Source organism: Ascaphus truei, unplaced genomic scaffold (assembly GCF_040206685.1).
Source record: "Ascaphus truei isolate aAscTru1 unplaced genomic scaffold, aAscTru1.hap1 HAP1_SCAFFOLD_2052, whole genome shotgun sequence".
Classification (NCBI taxonomy): domain Eukaryota; kingdom Metazoa; phylum Chordata; class Amphibia; order Anura; family Ascaphidae; genus Ascaphus; species Ascaphus truei.
Window position 1 is genome coordinate 14,912 of NW_027454960.1, and position 17,531 is coordinate 32,442.

The following is a 17,531-nucleotide window of genomic DNA, read 5'->3' on the forward strand; positions in this document are numbered from 1 at the left end:
AAAAAGAAAAAACCCGCGTGAAAACACCCACTCCACACAAAAACATATTCACCAGGCAAAGCACCAGCTCAAAAAAAAAACTCCCAAAATGTGCCTGAAAACCACAAAAATCGCCTCAAAAAACATCCACGTTAATAAAAAAAATAAGATGAATAAAAAAAAAGCTGCTTTTCTGTTGTCCAAACCGTGTATTTTTTTTTCTTATTTTGTCACCCCACTCCCTTCAAAAAACATGAATGTTGAAATAAAAACCCGATAAAAAGAAAGAATAGATAAAGAAATGAAATCTGAGGGGGGGGGGTGTGTGGCTTATTTGGGAGGGTCGGGTATTTTTATTACTATTACTATTATGAATGCAGATGAAACAGGAAAGTTGACAGTCAGGCAAGATGGCCGCCCCTTCAATTATTATATGTAAAGTTACAGGGGGAAAAAAAACCACATAATACAAAAAAAAAATGGGAGGCAGGGTGAGATATTTATAAACCTTCCCCATCCCTCCCTCCCCCACCTGAATCGCACAGCTACTCCCCTTTTTATTAGGACCATTTCTATTATACACAGGCAGCAGCAGCAGCAGCAAGCCTCAGCCTCTCTGTGAGGGAGGTGCAGCCGCACAAAATGGCTGGGGGGGCATGTGCATATATAGAGTATTCATACATCATACACATAGGTGTATGTGTATTGAGATAGATATATATATATATATATTTATTTATATTCATGTTTGTGTATCCATATATGTGTGTATGCAACAAAACTAGATGTATCTATGGATGTGTGTGCATATTGTGTGTATATATTTATATTTATGCGTGTATCCACAAAACTAGATACATGTGTATCTATATATGTGTGTGTGTGTATATATATATATATATATATATATATATATATTTGTGTGTGCATATTGTGTATATATATATATATATATATATATATATTTATGTGTGTATCCACAAAAATAGGTGTGTGCGTCCATATATATGTGTTTGCATACACGTGTGTATATGTGGGTATCCATATGTATGTAGAGTGTTTGTGTGTGTGTGTGTATATATATATATACATACATGTAGAGGTATCAGTACCGTGTTATATATATATATATATATATATATATATATATATATATATATATATATATAGTGGTCGACAAATCACCAAAAAATCTACTCGCCGAACAAAAAAAATCTACTCGCCACCTAGTACCACACGTGTGCTGCTTGGGCCAATAGGAGCTCGCCACGATGTTAAATCCACTCGCCCGGGGCGAGCAAAAGTATAGGTTTGTCGAACACTGTAATATATATATGTAGAGGTATCGGTACCGTGTTAGCCGAGCTTAATAATTACAAACAAATACTTGATACCTCTGTGGATAACGAAATGCGTTTATTTGTGCGAGATTTCGACATACACTGGTCTCTTCTTCCGGCGCTGTTAAGCGATCAGCGTATGTCGAAATCTCGCACAAATAAAAGCATTTCGTTAGCCACAGAACGGTACGGAGTATTCTTTGTGTGTGTATATATATATATTTATATATATATAAATATATATATATATGTCTGTATGTGTACATGTCTGTGTGTATCCATATGTACATGTGTTTATAGATATATAGGTATACATGTTTGTATGTATCCCTTTAAATATATACGTGTGCAGGCTTGGAGGGACTATATTTGGGGGAGGAGGGGGGGCTTTACATACAAAATCAGTAACATACATACATTACCATCATGTAAACATGGAAAAATCCAGCGGGGGGCAGCACCCCCACACTCCTAGCTCCCGCCTCTGCGTGTGTGTATGTGTATGTATGTAACTATATATGTATGTATGTGTATATATATGTATAGTATGTGTGTGTGTGTATAGATATATATTATACATGATTGTGTGTATATAAATGCATATGTGTTTATATATGGGTCTGTGTATGCAAAAGAAATATATATAGATATATGTCTGTCTGTGTGTGTGTGTATTCAGTAGATATATATATAGGTGTACATGTCTGTGTATCTATATAAATGTCTGTATACATGTTTGTGTGTATATAGGTGTACATGTATATTCCTTTAAATATATAATGTGTATATATATATAAAAATATATGTGCACGTGCGCATCCAAAATATAGGTGTATATTTCATTTATTCATATTCATTCATGGAAGGTAAGAAGCGAGAGAAATGGGGTCTGTCTATGTATGTATATATATATATATATTTACATTTCCACGTTTGTTCTTCTGCAGTTTGCAAGCAAAAAAAAAAACAGTTTTCTGCAACAACAAAAAAACAATAAATGTTAAGATGGCCGCTCCCTCGCTCCCTCCCTCCCTCTCTCTCTCATTCCTTTTCTTTATCCAAAAAAATAAGAAAGGAAATAAATATATATTTCTTTTGTAAGGAGAGGGAGGGGGTGAGGGGATATGCAGTTGTCATGCCCAGTCTGAGATCAGCATTATATTAAAGATGGATTTAACTGTGATTGAATAATGCAACGCCGCCTGTCTTCCCAGCAAAGACAGAATAGAAATGGAGAAATACATTTTGTTCAGTTTAGTTTATATATAGGATTTTCAAATAAGCAGTATCATCTAGCCTATAATGAACGCCTTCAACTTAAAAAATATATATATTAAAATGAGAAGCACACCCTATAAAAGTCCTGCAGTATAATGGGATACACGATTGATTGGATCCGTCCTAAAAAGTTAGACGCAGACCCTATAAAATGCCTGCAGTATAATGGGCTGTACAAGAGAGACTCCATCCTATAAGCGGAGACGCCGACCTTAAGAACGTCTGTGGTATAAATAGGATATATGAGGGAGGCTCCAGCCTATAACCTGAGACATAAACCCTATAAAAGTCCTATAGTATAAATGGGTTATATATGAGGCACCATCCGTCCTATAAACTGAGTCATTAACCCTATAAAAACCCTATAGTACAAGTGGGATATATGAGGAAGGCACCATCCTATAACCTGAGACATAAACCCTATAAAAACCCCATAGTATAAATGGGATATATGAGGGAGGCTCCATCATACAAACTGAGACATAAACCCTATAAAAGACTTATAGTATACATGGCATATATGAGGGAGGCTCTGTCCTATAAACTGAGACATAAACCCTATACAAGCCCTATAGTATACATGGGATATATGAGGGAGACTCTGTCCTATAAACTGAGACATAAACCCTATAAAAGCCCTATAGTATACATGGGATATATGAGGGAGGCTCTGTCATATAAACTGAGATATAAAACCTATAAAGGCCCTATAGTATACATGGGATATATGAGGGAGGCTCTGTCCTATAAACTGAGACATAAACCCTATAAAGGCCCTATAGTATACATGGCATATATGAGGGAGGCTCTGTCCTATAAACTGAGACATAAACCCTATAAAAGACTTATGGTATACATGGGATATATGAGGGAGGCTCTGTCCTATAAACTGAGATATAAAACCTATAAAGGCCCTATAGTATACATAGGATATATGAGGGAGGCTCTGTCCTATAACCTGAGACATAAACCCTATAAAAACCCTATCGTATAACTGGGATATATGAGGAAGGCTCCATCCTATAACCTGAGACATAAACCCTATAAAAGTCCTATAGTATAAATGGGTTATATATGAGGCACCATCCGTCCTATAAACTGAGTCATTAACCCTATAAAAACCCTATAGTACAAGTGGGATATATGAGGAAGGCACCATCCTATAACCTGAGACATAAACCCTATAAAAACCCCATAGTATAAATGGGATATATGAGGGAGGCTCCATCATACAAACTGAGACATAAACCCTATAAAAGACTTATAGTATACATGGCATATATGAGGGAGGCTCTGTCCTATAAACTGAGACATAAACCCTATAAAAGCCCTATAGTATACATGGGATATATGAGGGAGACTCAGTCCTATAAACTGAGACATAAACCCTATAAAAGCCCTATAGTATACATGGGATATATGAGGGAGGCTCTGTCATATAAACTGAGATATAAAACCTATAAAGGCCCTATAGTATACATGGGATATATGAGGGAGGCTCTGTCCTATAAACTGAGACATAAACCCTATAAAGGCCCTATAGTATACATGGCATATATGAGGGAGGCTCTGTCCTATAAACTGAGACATAAACCCTATAAAAGACTTATGGTATACATGGGATATATGAGGGAGGCTCTGTCCTATAAACTGAGATATAAAACCTATAAAGGCCCTATAGTATACATGGGATATATGAGGGAGGCTCTGTCCTATAACCTGAGACATAAACCCTATAAAAACCCTATCGTATAACTGGGATATATGAGGAAGGCTCCATCCTATAACCTGAGACATAAACCCTATTATAACCCTATCGTATAACTAAGATATATGAGGAAGGCTCCATCCTATAACCTGTGACATAAACCCTATAAAAACCCCATAGTATAAATGGGATAAATGAGGGAGGCTCCATCATACAAACTGAGACATAAACCCTATAAAGGACCTATAGTATACATGGCATATATGAGGGAGGCTCTGTCCTATAAACTGAGACATAAACCCTATAAAGGACCTATAGTATACATGGGATATATGAGGAGGCTCTGTCCTATAAACTGAGACATAAACCCTATAAAGGACCTATAGTATACATGGGATATATGAGGGAGGCTCTGTCCTATAAACTGAGACATAAACCCTATAAAGGACCTATAGTATACATGGGATATATGAGGAGGCTCTGTCCTATAACCTGAGACATAAACCCTATAAAGGACCTATAGTATACATGGGATATATGAGGAGGCTCTGTCCTATAACCTGAGACATAAACCCTATAAAGGACCTATAGTATACATGGGATATATGAGGAGGCTCCATCATACAAACTGAGACATAAACCCTATAAAGGACCTATAGTATACATGGCATATATGAGGGAGGCTCTGTCCTATAAACTGAGATATAAACCCTATAAAGGACCTATAGTATACATGGGATATATGAGGAGGCTCTGTCCTATAAACTGTCCTGTAGTATAAATGGCCTGGGGTGTGTTTCTCAATTTGTAGGCCGGAGGGTCCCTCGTTTAACCCATTTATACTATAGGACTTGTATAGGGTCTGTGTCTCCGTGTATAGGACAGATCCTCCCTCGTATATATATATATATATATATATATATATTTGTATAGCGCCATCCACGCACAGAGTTATTTACAGCAGTAATGCACAGCAACGAATAACAGGGGACATACTGTGATAGGGATACGCTGGATTTCAGGAGGGGAGACGCAGAGACAGATTTAGGAAAGAGTAGAGTGATCCTGGCAGCAGCGTTTAGGATAGATTGTAGGGGAGACAGGTGAGAGGCAGGAAGGCCGGACAGCAGGAGGTTACAGTAATCGAGGCGGGAGAGAATGAGGGCCTGAGTCAGAGTTTTAGCAGTAGAGGGACAGAGGAAAGGGCGAATCTTTGTGATATTGTGGAGGTAAAAAATATGGGTTTTAGCTACATCGTTAATCTGAGAGGAGAACGTGAGGGAGGAGTCAAATCTGACCCGTAGGCAGCGGGCTTGTGATACTGGCAGTGTCAGATTTCCCGTTAGGCCCAGGCCTAAGGCGGCAAAATTTGGGCGCGCTGAAAATGTTCACGCCGTCACAGGGCGTCTCGTTACCATGGCTACCGCAACGTCAAATGACGTCGCGATACCATAGTAAAGCGACACCGTGCGACGTCACGTTGAAGACGTCCCCTGCGTCATTTGACGCTGGATTCCGGATGAGAAGCAGGGCGGCAGGCGCAGGCGGCAGACATGCAAATGCCTAAGGTCTGCCACTGGATAATGGGTGTATGATAGTGCTGCTAACACTAATGTAGAAGGGGGCAGTCGGGCCAGGCTTGGGAGGAAGTGTGAGGAGCTCCGTCTTGGACATGTTGAGTCGGCGGAGGGACCAACCAGGATGATATCGCAGAGAGACATTCAGAGACTTTAGTCTGTACAGCAGGTGTAAGGTCGGGGGTGGAAAGGTAAAGTTGTGTGTCGTCAGCAAAGAGCTGATATTTAAACCCAAGAGATGTGATTAGGTCACCTAGAGAAAGTGTCACCTCAGAGAAAAGAGGAGAGGTCCCAGGACAGGGACCTGGGGTGCCCCCACACAGAGATCGATAGAGGAGGAGGAGGTGTTAGCAAAAGAGACACTGAACGGACGATGGGAGAGGTAGGAGGAGATCCAGGATAGAGCTTTGTTACGGCTACCAAGAAACAAGAGAGAGGTGTGATGCCCACTCAACCTAAATCATATAGGGTTAATAAGGGGTTGATGCTCTATGGGAAAGGACACTATAGCACGGAAGAAGAGGTCCTCTATGTGAAAGGACACTATAGCAAGAAAGAAGAGGTCCTATAGCAAGAAAGAAGAGGACACTATAGCAAGAAAGAAGAGGTCCTGTCAGCGGTCTCCTAGGTGAGGAGATGACAGGAGAGGTCCCAGTTGCGTGCACTCAACAAGTAGCAGTGGTGAAATGGACAATGTGGCCGAGTGGAGGAAGCCACCTCCTTAATAAATAGTGTGTGGAGATGGAGGAGGGTGGTGCACATAAATCACGATCGTTGGCCGATAGCCGCAGTGAGCTAGAGAACCATCAGAGATCCCCCGCACGGCGCGTAATGAACAAATGGGTCGTAATTAAAAACACAATGTAATATTGTAAAAAAAAAACCAGATACAAATCTACGGGATACACTGATCAATCGATTTGTACGGTGTATTAGCCCTACAAACCCCCAGCTGTGTATAAGCTCACATGGCACTATAGCTAGTCACGGTCTCCTCATTCGTTCCCGTAGGGGAACACAAGAGGGAGCCCCCTCCTTCCAGCTACTTCTGGCGCCCATCGATCTGAGCAGGAAAGTGCTTAGGCTTTCTTGTTCCCTATCAGTAGAGATGAGTCTTCTTTCACTCACAGGGAGAAGTACCGTTACCCTGCTTTGTGCTCCTACGCGGCAAGTACCCACGGTGCAAGGTGGCTAGCACTATGGTTCACTACCAATGATCCATGGTAGCCACAGGGCACGAGGGGTATTGCTATGCTCCAGTTACCAGGTACGGGTCCAAAGGCATCTATTGTGTTTGAACCCTCTCTTTAATGGACGACCCCAGATCGATTGATAGTTTGACGCTGTATTCAGCAGTATATCTCATATATTTTTATCTTTTTGCAATATTAAATTGTGTTTCTAATTATGGCCCATTTATTCATTCTGCACCTTATGGGGGTCGCTCCACCCTCCATCTCAACACACAGTATTTATTAAGGAGGCGATTTCCTCCACTCAGCCACTTGCCATCTATTTCACCACTGCTACTTGTTGAGGGCACGCATCTGGGGGTCTCTCCTATCATCTCCTCACATAGGAGACTTCTGACAGGGCCTCTTCTTTCTTGCTACGGATACCAAGAGTATGGAGGACGTGAAGGAGAAGAGGGTGGTCCACACTATCATAGGCTGCAGAGAGGTAGAGTAATATGCGCAGAGTGTAGTGTGACCTTTGTCTTTGGCCGCATGGAGATCATTAGTTATTTTAGTGAGGGCTGTTTCAGTGGAGTGAGCAGTGCGGAGCCAGAGTGTAGAGGGTCGAGGAGAGAATAGGTAGTGAGAAAATGGAGCAAGCGAGAGAACACAAGACGTTCAAGGAGTTTAGAGGCAAAAGGCAGGACGGAGACAGGTCGATCGCTAGAAAGACAGGTAGGGTCAAGCTTTGCTGTTTCTGAGTAAGGGTATGAGAATAGGGGGGAGCTGATGATATGTGCGAGTGTGGGCATTAGATTGGGGCAAGAGGTTTGAGGAGATGGGAGAGAATGGGGTCAAGAGCTAGAGGAGAGCAACAGCAACAACATGGCCGCCTCTGAGGCAAAGGAGTTGAGGAAGGCAGAAGGAAAGTTAGGCTGGCTCCAGCAATTTGTGGCTAGAGTAGACGCGACGGGGAGGTGTGTCCATGACATCACGGAGCTGGTTCGCCCTCATTGGGTGGACCGCTCACGTGACCTGCCCATCGCGCCGCGGAATCAAATTCAACTGATTCTATGGCTGCGATCATTGCCATAAGGCCTCCGCGCCGTCTCCCCGACCATGGCCGCAACCTTAGGAAGAGGGAGTGTAGACGTATGAGGATACAGAGGGGATGTCTTGCCCAATGGAATCCACCTTCATCTTGAAATAGTCAACAAACTCCGCAGGTGAAATGGGAACGGTGGTCTGAACAGAGTCAAAGCCAGAGAAGAGTCGGCGTGGGATAGACTTGTGCGTGCATTGATTAGTACGAAAAGTAGCTTTGTAGCCTGGGAGAGGGCAGATTGGAAACAAGATAGGATAAATTCGGACGATAGGACTTTTGTAGGGCAGTTTATAGGGTACGGTTGAAGAACAGAGGCAATTAAAACGTATTGGGTTCCACGAACTGTTTTTATATCAATCCACACATGGTCTTAAACAACGAAGGACGCTTGGTTAGACAATTTTAATGAGGGCATGCGATAACAAGTGTCCTAGAAATACAATGAGCGCGTAACACCTCCTGAGCTACTACCGGTCTGGTCCCGTCAACGCGTTTATGGCGAGAGAAACGAATCGTGTGCTGGGATTGGTTCCTGGCTGCCTCGCTCTACAATTCGATTGGCTGTTTGCTTATTGGAGCTGGTTACTGCTGTCAGTTGTGCATTCTAATTGGCTGCCAGCAGGGACGAAGCTAAAATCTGATTGGCCGCTGCACATTCAACCTGCATATTACCCACTCTACAACCTCAATTAATATAAGATTTGGCGGAAGATGAGAGAAAATATATATATATATATATATATATATATATATATATATATATACACACACACAGACAGATGCCTTAAATGGGTGGTGGTGGGTGTGTGGGTGTGTGTGTGTACTGCCAGCAACACGTAATAACACTTTCATACCCTACAAATGATTGGCATTCTACGTTTATATGGGGGGTTCTAGACATTATTCTGCGGGAAACAGTAGTGGGGTATATGGCTTTCCGGGCACCCCCCCCCCCATTTCCGCCCCACGCGCCCCCCCCCCCTAAGATTCGGTCAGGTCGTCGTTATAGTACAGGTGTAGAGACGGCGTGTGAAGGTCCGCATCCAACTTGAGCTCGTCAAAGTCCTCGTCTTCGTCTTCCACGCCATTCTCCTGAAGGGTCACGTCCATGTCAAGGGGGACCCCGCAGAACTTCCAGGTGTAGCTGGCGGCGTGGGCGTTGTAGGGCAGGTAACGGCGCAGAATTTCCCATATAGTCTCCTCGGAACACACCTGCCACAAAGTGATAGGGTCAAGGATATATAGGGTGGGGGTGTAACATGGAAGTGAGGAGGGCAGCAAGATGTTGGGGGTGTCACTGTGTCATCCTGCGGGGGGAGGGACAGACTCATAGCTCCCTTCTGACTGTGTCACCCTGCGGGGGGAGGGACAGGCTCATAGCTCCCTTCTGTCTGTGTCACTGTGTCACCCTGCGGGGGGAGGGACAGACTCATAGCTCCCTTCTGTCTGTGTCACTGTGTCACCCTGCGGGGGGAGGGACAGGCTCATAGCTCCCTTCTGTCTGTGTCACTGTGTCACACTGCGGGGGGAGGGACAGACTCATAGCTCCCTTCTGTCTGTGTCACTGTGTCACCCTGCGGGGGAGGGACAGACTCATAGCTCCCTTCTGTCTGTGTCACTGTGTCACCCTGCGGGGGGAGGGACAGGCTCATAGCTCCCTTCTGTCTGTGTCACTGTGTCACCCTGCAGGGGGAGGGACAGACTCATAGCTCCCTTCTGTCTGTGTCACTGTGTCACCCTGCGGGGGGGAGAGACAGTCTCATAGCTCCCTTCTGTCTGTGTCACCCTGCGGGGGGAGGGACAGTCTCATAGCTCCCTTCTGTCTGTGTCACTGTGTCACCCTGCGGGGGGAGGGACAGACTCATAGCTCCCTTCTGTCTGTGTCACTGTGTCACCCTGCGGGGGGAGGGACAGTCTCATAGCTCCCTTCTGTCTGTGTCACTGTGTCACCCTGCGGGGGGAGGTACAGACTCATAGCTCCCTTCTGTCTGTGTCACTGTGTCACCCTGCGGGGGGGAGGGACAGGCTCATAGCTCCCTTCTGTCTGTGTAACTGTGTCACCCTGCGGGGGGAGGGACAGGCTCATAGCTCCCTTCTGTCTGTGTCACTGTGTCACCCTGCGGGGGGGAGGGACAGGCTCATAGCTCCCTTCTGTCTGTGTCACTGTGTCACCCTGCGGGGGGGAGGGACAGGCTCATAGCTCCCTTCTGTCTGTGTCACTGTGTCACCCTGCAGGGGGAGGGACAGACTCATAGCTCCCTTCTGTCTGTGTCACTGTGTCACCCTGCGGGGGGAGGGACAGGCTCATAGCTCCCTTCTGTGTGTGTCACTGTGTCACCCTGCGGGGGGAGGGACTGACTCATAGCTCCCTTCTGTCTGTGTCACTGTGTCACCCTGCAGGGGGAGGGACAGACTCATAGCTCCCTTCTGTCTGTGTCACTGTGTCACCCTGCGGGGGGACGGACAGACTCATAGCTCCCTTCTGTGTGTGTCACTTTGTCACCCTGCGGGGGGAGGGACTGACTCATAGCTCCCTTCTGTCTGTGTCACTGTGTCAACCTGCGGGGGGACAGGCTCATAGCTCCCTTCTGTCTGTCACCCTGCGGGGGAGGGACAGGCTCATAGCTCCCTTCTGTGTGTGTCACCCTGTGGGGGGAGGGACAGTCTCATAGCTCCCTTCTGTCTGTGTCACTCTGCGGGGGGAGGGACAGACTCATAGCTCCCTTCTGTCTGTCACTGTGTCACCCTGCGGGGGGAGGGACAGACTCATAGCTCCCTTCTGTCTGTGTCACTGTGTCACCCTGCGGGGGGAGGGACAGGCTCATAGCTCCCTTCTGTCTGTGTCACTGTGTCACCCTGCAGGGGGAGGGACAGACTCATAGCTCCCTTCTGTCTGTGTCACTGTGTCACCCTGCGGGGGGGAGAGACAGTCTCATAGCTCCCTTCTGTCTGTGTCACCCTGCGGGGGGAGGGACAGTCTCATAGCTCCCTTCTGTCTGTGTCACTGTGTCACCCTGCGGGGGGAGGGACAGACTCATAGCTCCCTTCTGTCTGTGTCACTGTGTCACCCTGCGGGGGGAGGGACAGACTCATAGCTCCCTTCTGTCTGTGTCACTGTGTCACCCTGCGGGGGGACGGACAGACTCATAGCTCCCTTCTGTGTGTGTCACTGTGTCACCCTGCGGGGGGAGGGACTGACTCATAGCTCCCTTCTGTCTGTGTCACTGTGTCAACCTGCGGGGGGACAGGCTCATAGCTCCCTTCTGTCTGTCACCCTGCGGGGGGAGGGACAGGCTCATAGCTCCCTTCTGTCTGTGTCACTGTGTCACCCTGCGGGGGGAGGGACTGACTCATAGCTCCCTTCTGTCTGTGTCACTGTGTCACCCTGCGGGGGGAGGGACAGACTCATAGCTCCCTTCTGTCTGTGTCACTATGTCACCCTGCGGGGGGACGGACAGACTCATAGCTCCCTTCTGTGTGTGTCACTGTGTCACCCTGCGGGGGGAGGGACTGACTCATAGCTCCCTTCTGTCTGTGTCACTGTGTCAACCTGCGGGGGGACAGGCTCATAGCTCCCTTCTGTCTGTCACCCTGCGGGGGGAGGGACAGGATCATAGCTCCCTTCTGTGTGTGTCACCCTGTGGGGGGAGGGACAGTCTCATAGCTCCCTTCTGTCTGTCACTGTGTCACCCTGCGGGGGGAGGGACAGACTCATAGCTCCCTTCTGTCTGTCACTGTGTCACCCTGCGGGGGGAGGGACAGACTCATAGCTCCCTTCTGTCTGTGTCACTCTGCGGGGGAGGGACAGGCTCAGAGCTCCCTTCTGTCTGTGTCACTGTGTCACCCTGCGGGGGGAGGGACAGACTCATAGCTCCCTTCTGTCTGTGTCACCCTGCGGGGGGAGGGACAGACTCATAGCTCCCTTCTGTCTGTGTCACAGTGTCACCCTGCGGGGGGAGGGACAGACTCATAGCTCCCTTCTGTCTGTGTCACTGTGTCACCCTGCGGGGGGAGGGACCCTCCTGTCTGTCACCTCCAGCGTGTGTTCCTGAGATGTCAGCGTGTTGATGACACGGATGAACCTGGTTTTTGAGGACAGGACACCAATGTGATGGAACGTGTCCTTCCACCAGGGACGTCCAAAGCCGGTGTCCCAGTCTGAGCGGGGGCCGGGGGGAGGGACGTGCAGGACGCGCCCCTGGGGGGTGTAATACTTCACACAGCCCGTCTGGGGGTCAATGTGAGTCTTTATCTGGAGGGGAGAGAGAGGAGACTGAGAGGCAGGGGGAGAGAGGAGACTGAGAGGCAGGGGGAGAGAGAGGAGACTGAGCTCAGTGTGAGAGAGGAGGGGAGGGGAGGCAGGGGGAGAGAGAGGAGACTGAGCTCAGTGTGAGAGAGGAGGGGAGGGGAGGCAGGGGGAGAGAGAGGAGACTGAGAGGCAGGGGGAGAGGGGGAGAGAGGAGACTGAGCTCACTGTGAGAGGGGAGGGGAGGCAGGGGGAGAGAGAGGAGACTGAGCTTACTGTGAGAGAGGAGGGGAGGCAGGGGGAGAGAGAGGAGACAGAGCTCACTGTGAGAGGGGAGGTGGAGGCGGGGGGAGAGAGAGGAGACTGAGCTCAGTGTGAGAGGGGAGGGGAGGCGGGGGGAGAGAGAGGAGAATGAGCTCAGTGTGAGAGGGGAGGGGAGGCAGGGGGAGAGAGAGGAGACTGAGCTCACTGTGAGAGGGGAGGGGAGGCAGGGGGAGAGAGAGGAGACTGAGCTCACTGTGAGAGAGGAGGAAGGCAGGGGGAGAGAGGAGACTGAGCTCACAGTGAGAGAGGAGGGGGGGGAGGGGAGAGAGAGGAGACTGAGATCACTGTGAGAGAGGAGGGGAGGCAGGGGAGAGAGAGGAGACTGAGCTCACAGTGAGAGAGGAGGGGGGGCAGGGGGAGAGAGAGGAGACTGAGCTCACTGTGAGAGAGGAGGGGGAGGCAGGGGAGAGAGAGGAGACTGACCTCACTGTGAGAGGGGAGGGGAGGCAGGGGGAGAGAGAGGAGACTGACCTCACTGTGAGAGGGGAGGGGAGGCAGGGAGAGAGAGGAGACTGAGCTCACTGTGAGAGAGGAGGGGTGGAGGGGAGAGAGAGGAGGGGGGGAGGGGAGAGAGAAAAGGGGGGGAGGGGAGAGAGAGAAGGGGGGGAGGGGAGAGAGAGGAGGGGGGGAGGGGAGAGAGAGGAGGGGGGGAGGAGAGAGAGAGGAGACTGAGCTCACAGTGAGAGAGTAGGGGAGGCAGGGGGAGAGAGAGGAGACTGAGCTCACTGTGAGAGGGGAGGCAGGGGAGAGAGAGGAGACTGAGCTCACTGTGAGAGAGGAGGGGGAGGCAGGGGAGAGAGAGGAGACTGAGCTCACTGTGAGAGAGGAGGGGGAGGCAGGGGGAGAGAGAGGAGACTGAGCTCACTGTGAGAGAGGAGGGGGGGCAGGGGGAGAGAGAGGAGACTGAGCTCACTGTGAGAGGGGAGGGGAGGCAGGGGGAGAGAGAGGAGACTGAGCTCTGTGTGAGAGAGGAGGGGAGACACGGGGAGAGGGGAGAGGAGACTGAGCTCTGTGAGAGAGAGGATGGGGAGGCAGGGGGAGAGGGGAGAGGAGACTGAGCTCTGTGTGAGAGAGGAGGGGGGGGGTAGGGGGAGAGGGGAGAGAGAGGAGACTGAGCTCACTGTGAGATGGGAGGAGGGGAGAGAGAGGAGACTGAGCTCAGTGTGAGAGAGGAGGGGGAGGCAGGGGGGAGGGGAGAGAGAGGAGACTGAGCTCAGTGTGAGAGAGGAGGGGAGGCGGGGGGAGTGGGGAGAGAGAGGAGACTGAGGTCACTGTGAGAGAGGAGGCGGAGGGAGAGAGAGGAGACTGAGCTCACGGTGAGAGAGGAGGGGGAGAGAGAGGAGACTGACCTCGCTGTGAGAGAGGAGGGGGGGGAGGGGTGAGAGAGGAGGGGGGAGGGTGAGAGAGGAGGGGGAGGGGAGAGAGAGGAGACTGAGCTCACTGTGAGAGAGGAGGGGAGGCAGGGGGGAGAGAGAGAACACTGACCTCACTGTGAGAGAGGAGGGAGAGGCAGGGGGAGACAGGCAGTGGGAGAGGGGGAAGAGAGAGGAGACTGAGCTCACTGTGAGAGGGGAGGGAGAGGCAGGGGAGACAGGCAGTGGTAGAGGGGGAAGAGAGAGGAGACTGAGCTCACTGAGACAGGAGGAGAGAGAGAGAGAGAGGGAGAAAGATGGGTGGGAGGTGGCAGAGATGTGAGGAGGGAGAACGAGCAATAAGGGGGAAGAGGAGAATGAGGGAGGAAAGACGGGGAAAAAGATAGAAAGGGGGAGAGGAGTGAAGGAGCTGAGAGACAGAGCGCCCCTGCCTTGGGTGGGACGTCGGTGAGTGACACTTACGTCCCCAGTCTTGGGGTTAAACCAATGACTGATATCCTTCCCCGCGGCTTCAATGATGGGCTTCAATAAAATGTCACCTAAAGAGGCAGAAGGGAAAAATGAATGTTCCCCGCAGGGTGACACAGTGACACAGACAGAAGGGAGCTATGAGTGTGTCCCTCTCCCCGCAGGGTAACACAGTGACACAGACAGAAGGGAGCTATGAGCCTGTCCCTCCCCCCGCAGGGTGACACAGTGACACAGACAGAAGGAAGCTATGAGTCTGTCCCTCCCCCCCGCAGGGTGACAGTGACACAGACAGAAGGGAGCTATGAGTCTGTCCCTCCCCCCGCAGGTGACACAGTGACACAGACAGAAGGGAGCTATGAGTCTGTCCCTCCCCCCGCAGGGTGACACAGACAGAAGGGAGCTATGAGTCTGTCCCTCCCCCCGCAGGGTGACACAGTGACACAGACAGAAGGAAGCTATGAGTCTGTCCCTCCCCCCGCAGGGTGACACAATGACACAGACAGAAGGAAGCTATGAGTCTGTCCCTCCCCCCGCAGGGTGACAGTGACACAGACAGAAGGGAGCTATGAGTCTGTCCCTCCCCCGCAGGGTGACACAGTGACACAGACAGAAGGGAGCTATGAGCCTGTCCCTCCCCCCGCAGGGTGACACAGTGACACAGACAGAAGGGAGCTATGAGACTGTCCCTCCCCCCGCAGGGTGACACAGTGACACAGACAGAAGGGAGCTATGAGCCTGTCCCTCCCCCCGCAGGGTGACACAGTGACACAGACAGAAGGGAGCTATGAGACTGTCCCTCCCCCCGCAGGGTGACACAGTGACACAGACAGAAGGGAGCTATGAGTCTGTCCCTCCCCCCGCAGGGTGACACAGTGACACAGACAGAAGGGAGCTATGAGCCTGTCCCTCCCCCCGCAGGCTGACACAGTGACACAGACAGAAGGGAGCTATGAGTCTGTCCCTCCCCCCGCAGGGTGACAGTGACACAGACAGAAGGGAGCTATGAGTCTGTCACTCCCCCGCAGGGTGACACAGTGACACAAACAGAAGGGAGCTATGAGCCTCTCTCCCCCCGCAGGGTGACACAGTGACAGACAGAAGGAAGCTATGAGACTGTCCCTCCCCCCGCAGGGTGACACAGTGACACAGACAGAAGGGAGCTATGAGCCTGTCCCTCCCCCGCAGGGTGACACAGTGACACAGACAGAAGGGACCTATGAGTCTATCCCTCCCCCCGCAGGGTGACACAGTGACACAGACAGAAGGGAGCTATGAGACTGTCCCTCCCCCCGCAGGGTGACACAGTGACACAGACAGAAGGGAGTTATGAGCCTGTCCCTGCCCCCGCAGGGTGACACAGTGACACAGACAGAAGGGAGCTATGAGCCTGTCCCTCCCCCCGCAGGGTGACACAGTGGCACAGACAGAAAGGAGCTATGAGCCTCCCCCTCCCCCGCAGGGTGACACAGTGACACAGACAGAAGGGAGCTATGAGTCTGTCCCTCCCCCCGCAGGGTGACACAGACAGAAGGGAGCTATGAGACTGTCCCTCCCCCCGCAGGGTGACACAGTGACACAGACAGAAGGGAGCTATGAGTCTGTCCCTCCCCCCGCAGGGTGACACAGTGACACAGACAGAAGGGAGCTATGAGCCTGTCCCTCCCCCCGCAGGGTGACACAGTGACACAGACAGAAGGGAGCTATGAGTCTGTCCCTCCCCCCGCAGGGTGACACAGTGACACAGACAGAAGGGAGCTATGAGACTGTCCCTCCCCCCGCAGGGTGACACAGACAGAAGGGAGCTATGAGCCTCTCTCCCCCCGCAGGGTGACACAGTGACACAGACAGAAGGGAGCTATGAGCCTGTCCCTCCCCCCGCAGGGTGACACAGTGACACAGACAGAAGGGACCTATGAGTCTATCCCTCCCCCCGCAGGGTGACACAGTGACACAGACAGAAGGGAGCTATGAGACTGTCCCTCCCCCCGCAGGGTGACACAGTGACACAGACAGAAGGGAGTTATGAGTCTGTCCCTGCCCCCGCAGGGTGACACAGTGACACAGACAGAAGGGAGCTATGAGCCTGTCCCTCCCCCCGCAGGGTGACACAGTGGCACAGACAGAAGGGAGCTATGAGCCTGTCCCTCCCCCGCAGGGTGACACAGTGACACAGACAGAAGGGAGCTATGAGTCTGTCCCTCCCCCCGCAGGGTGACACAGACAGAAGGGAGCTATGAGACTGTCCCTCCCCCCGCAGGGTGACACAGTGACACAGACAGAAGGGAGCTATGAGTCTGTCCCTCCCCCCGCAGGGTGACACAGTGACACAGACAAAAGGGAGCTATGAGCCTGTCCCTCCCCCCGCAGGGTGACACAGTGACACAGACAGAAGGGAGCTATGAGTCTGTCCCTCCCCCCGCAGGGTGACACAGTGACACAGACAGAAGGGAGCTATGAGACTGTCCCTCCCCCCGCAGGGTGACACAGACAGAAGGGAGCTATGAGCCTGTCCCTCCCCCGCAGGGTGACACAGTGACACCTGGTCACCTTGGTGCTCCTTGGCCAGCGCGGTGAGGTCGTGCACCCGGCCCAGGCAGGACACCCACAGGTCGGTGAGGGTGCAGTGCAGGGACACCTCCCGCGCAGAGTAGAACCGGGGCCTCATGTCTGCCTTGTCTCCCAGCGTGCGTTACCACGGCAACGGGACGCGCGGAACATTCCCTTCCGCGTTCCACATGCATGTCAACTGCAACCTCTTTGGTGTCAGCGCTCTGCTTCCGGGTTCTTGCGTTTCACCCCTCGCTCTGCGGCTCGACGATTTGCGTTCCAAAACGTCACGCCCACCTCCGCCGTGTGCGTTACACGTCTCGGACGGACGCCTGACGTCAATGCAACGCACATCGCTGATTAGCTCAGGCCAGCAGAAAGGCGGCCCGCGCGGGCCCCTCCCCTCGT

The 17,531-nt window shown here is 50.9% G+C and overlaps 1 protein-coding gene across 2 annotated transcripts; it reads right to left on the bottom strand.

Moving 5' to 3' along the window:
- Positions 1-8,490: 8,490 nt before the first annotated feature.
- On the bottom strand, positions 8,491-17,369 carry CYB5D1 (cytochrome b5 domain containing 1). 2 transcript variants are annotated; one of them, XM_075582215.1, is made up of 4 exons: positions 17,124-17,369; positions 14,568-14,644; positions 12,196-12,414; positions 8,491-9,374 (listed from the first exon to the last, which is right to left on the bottom strand). In XM_075582215.1, exons 1-4 carry the CDS (start codon positions 17,239-17,241, stop codon positions 9,144-9,146), a joined length of 645 nt encoding a protein of 214 aa, XP_075438330.1. In that variant the 5' UTR covers positions 17,242-17,369; the 3' UTR covers positions 8,491-9,143. The 2 variants fall into 2 exon arrangements, with proteins under 2 accessions (XP_075438330.1, XP_075438329.1); XM_075582214.1 differs by having other exon boundaries at positions 12,196-12,435.
- Between the last annotated feature and the right edge of the window lie 162 nt (positions 17,370-17,531).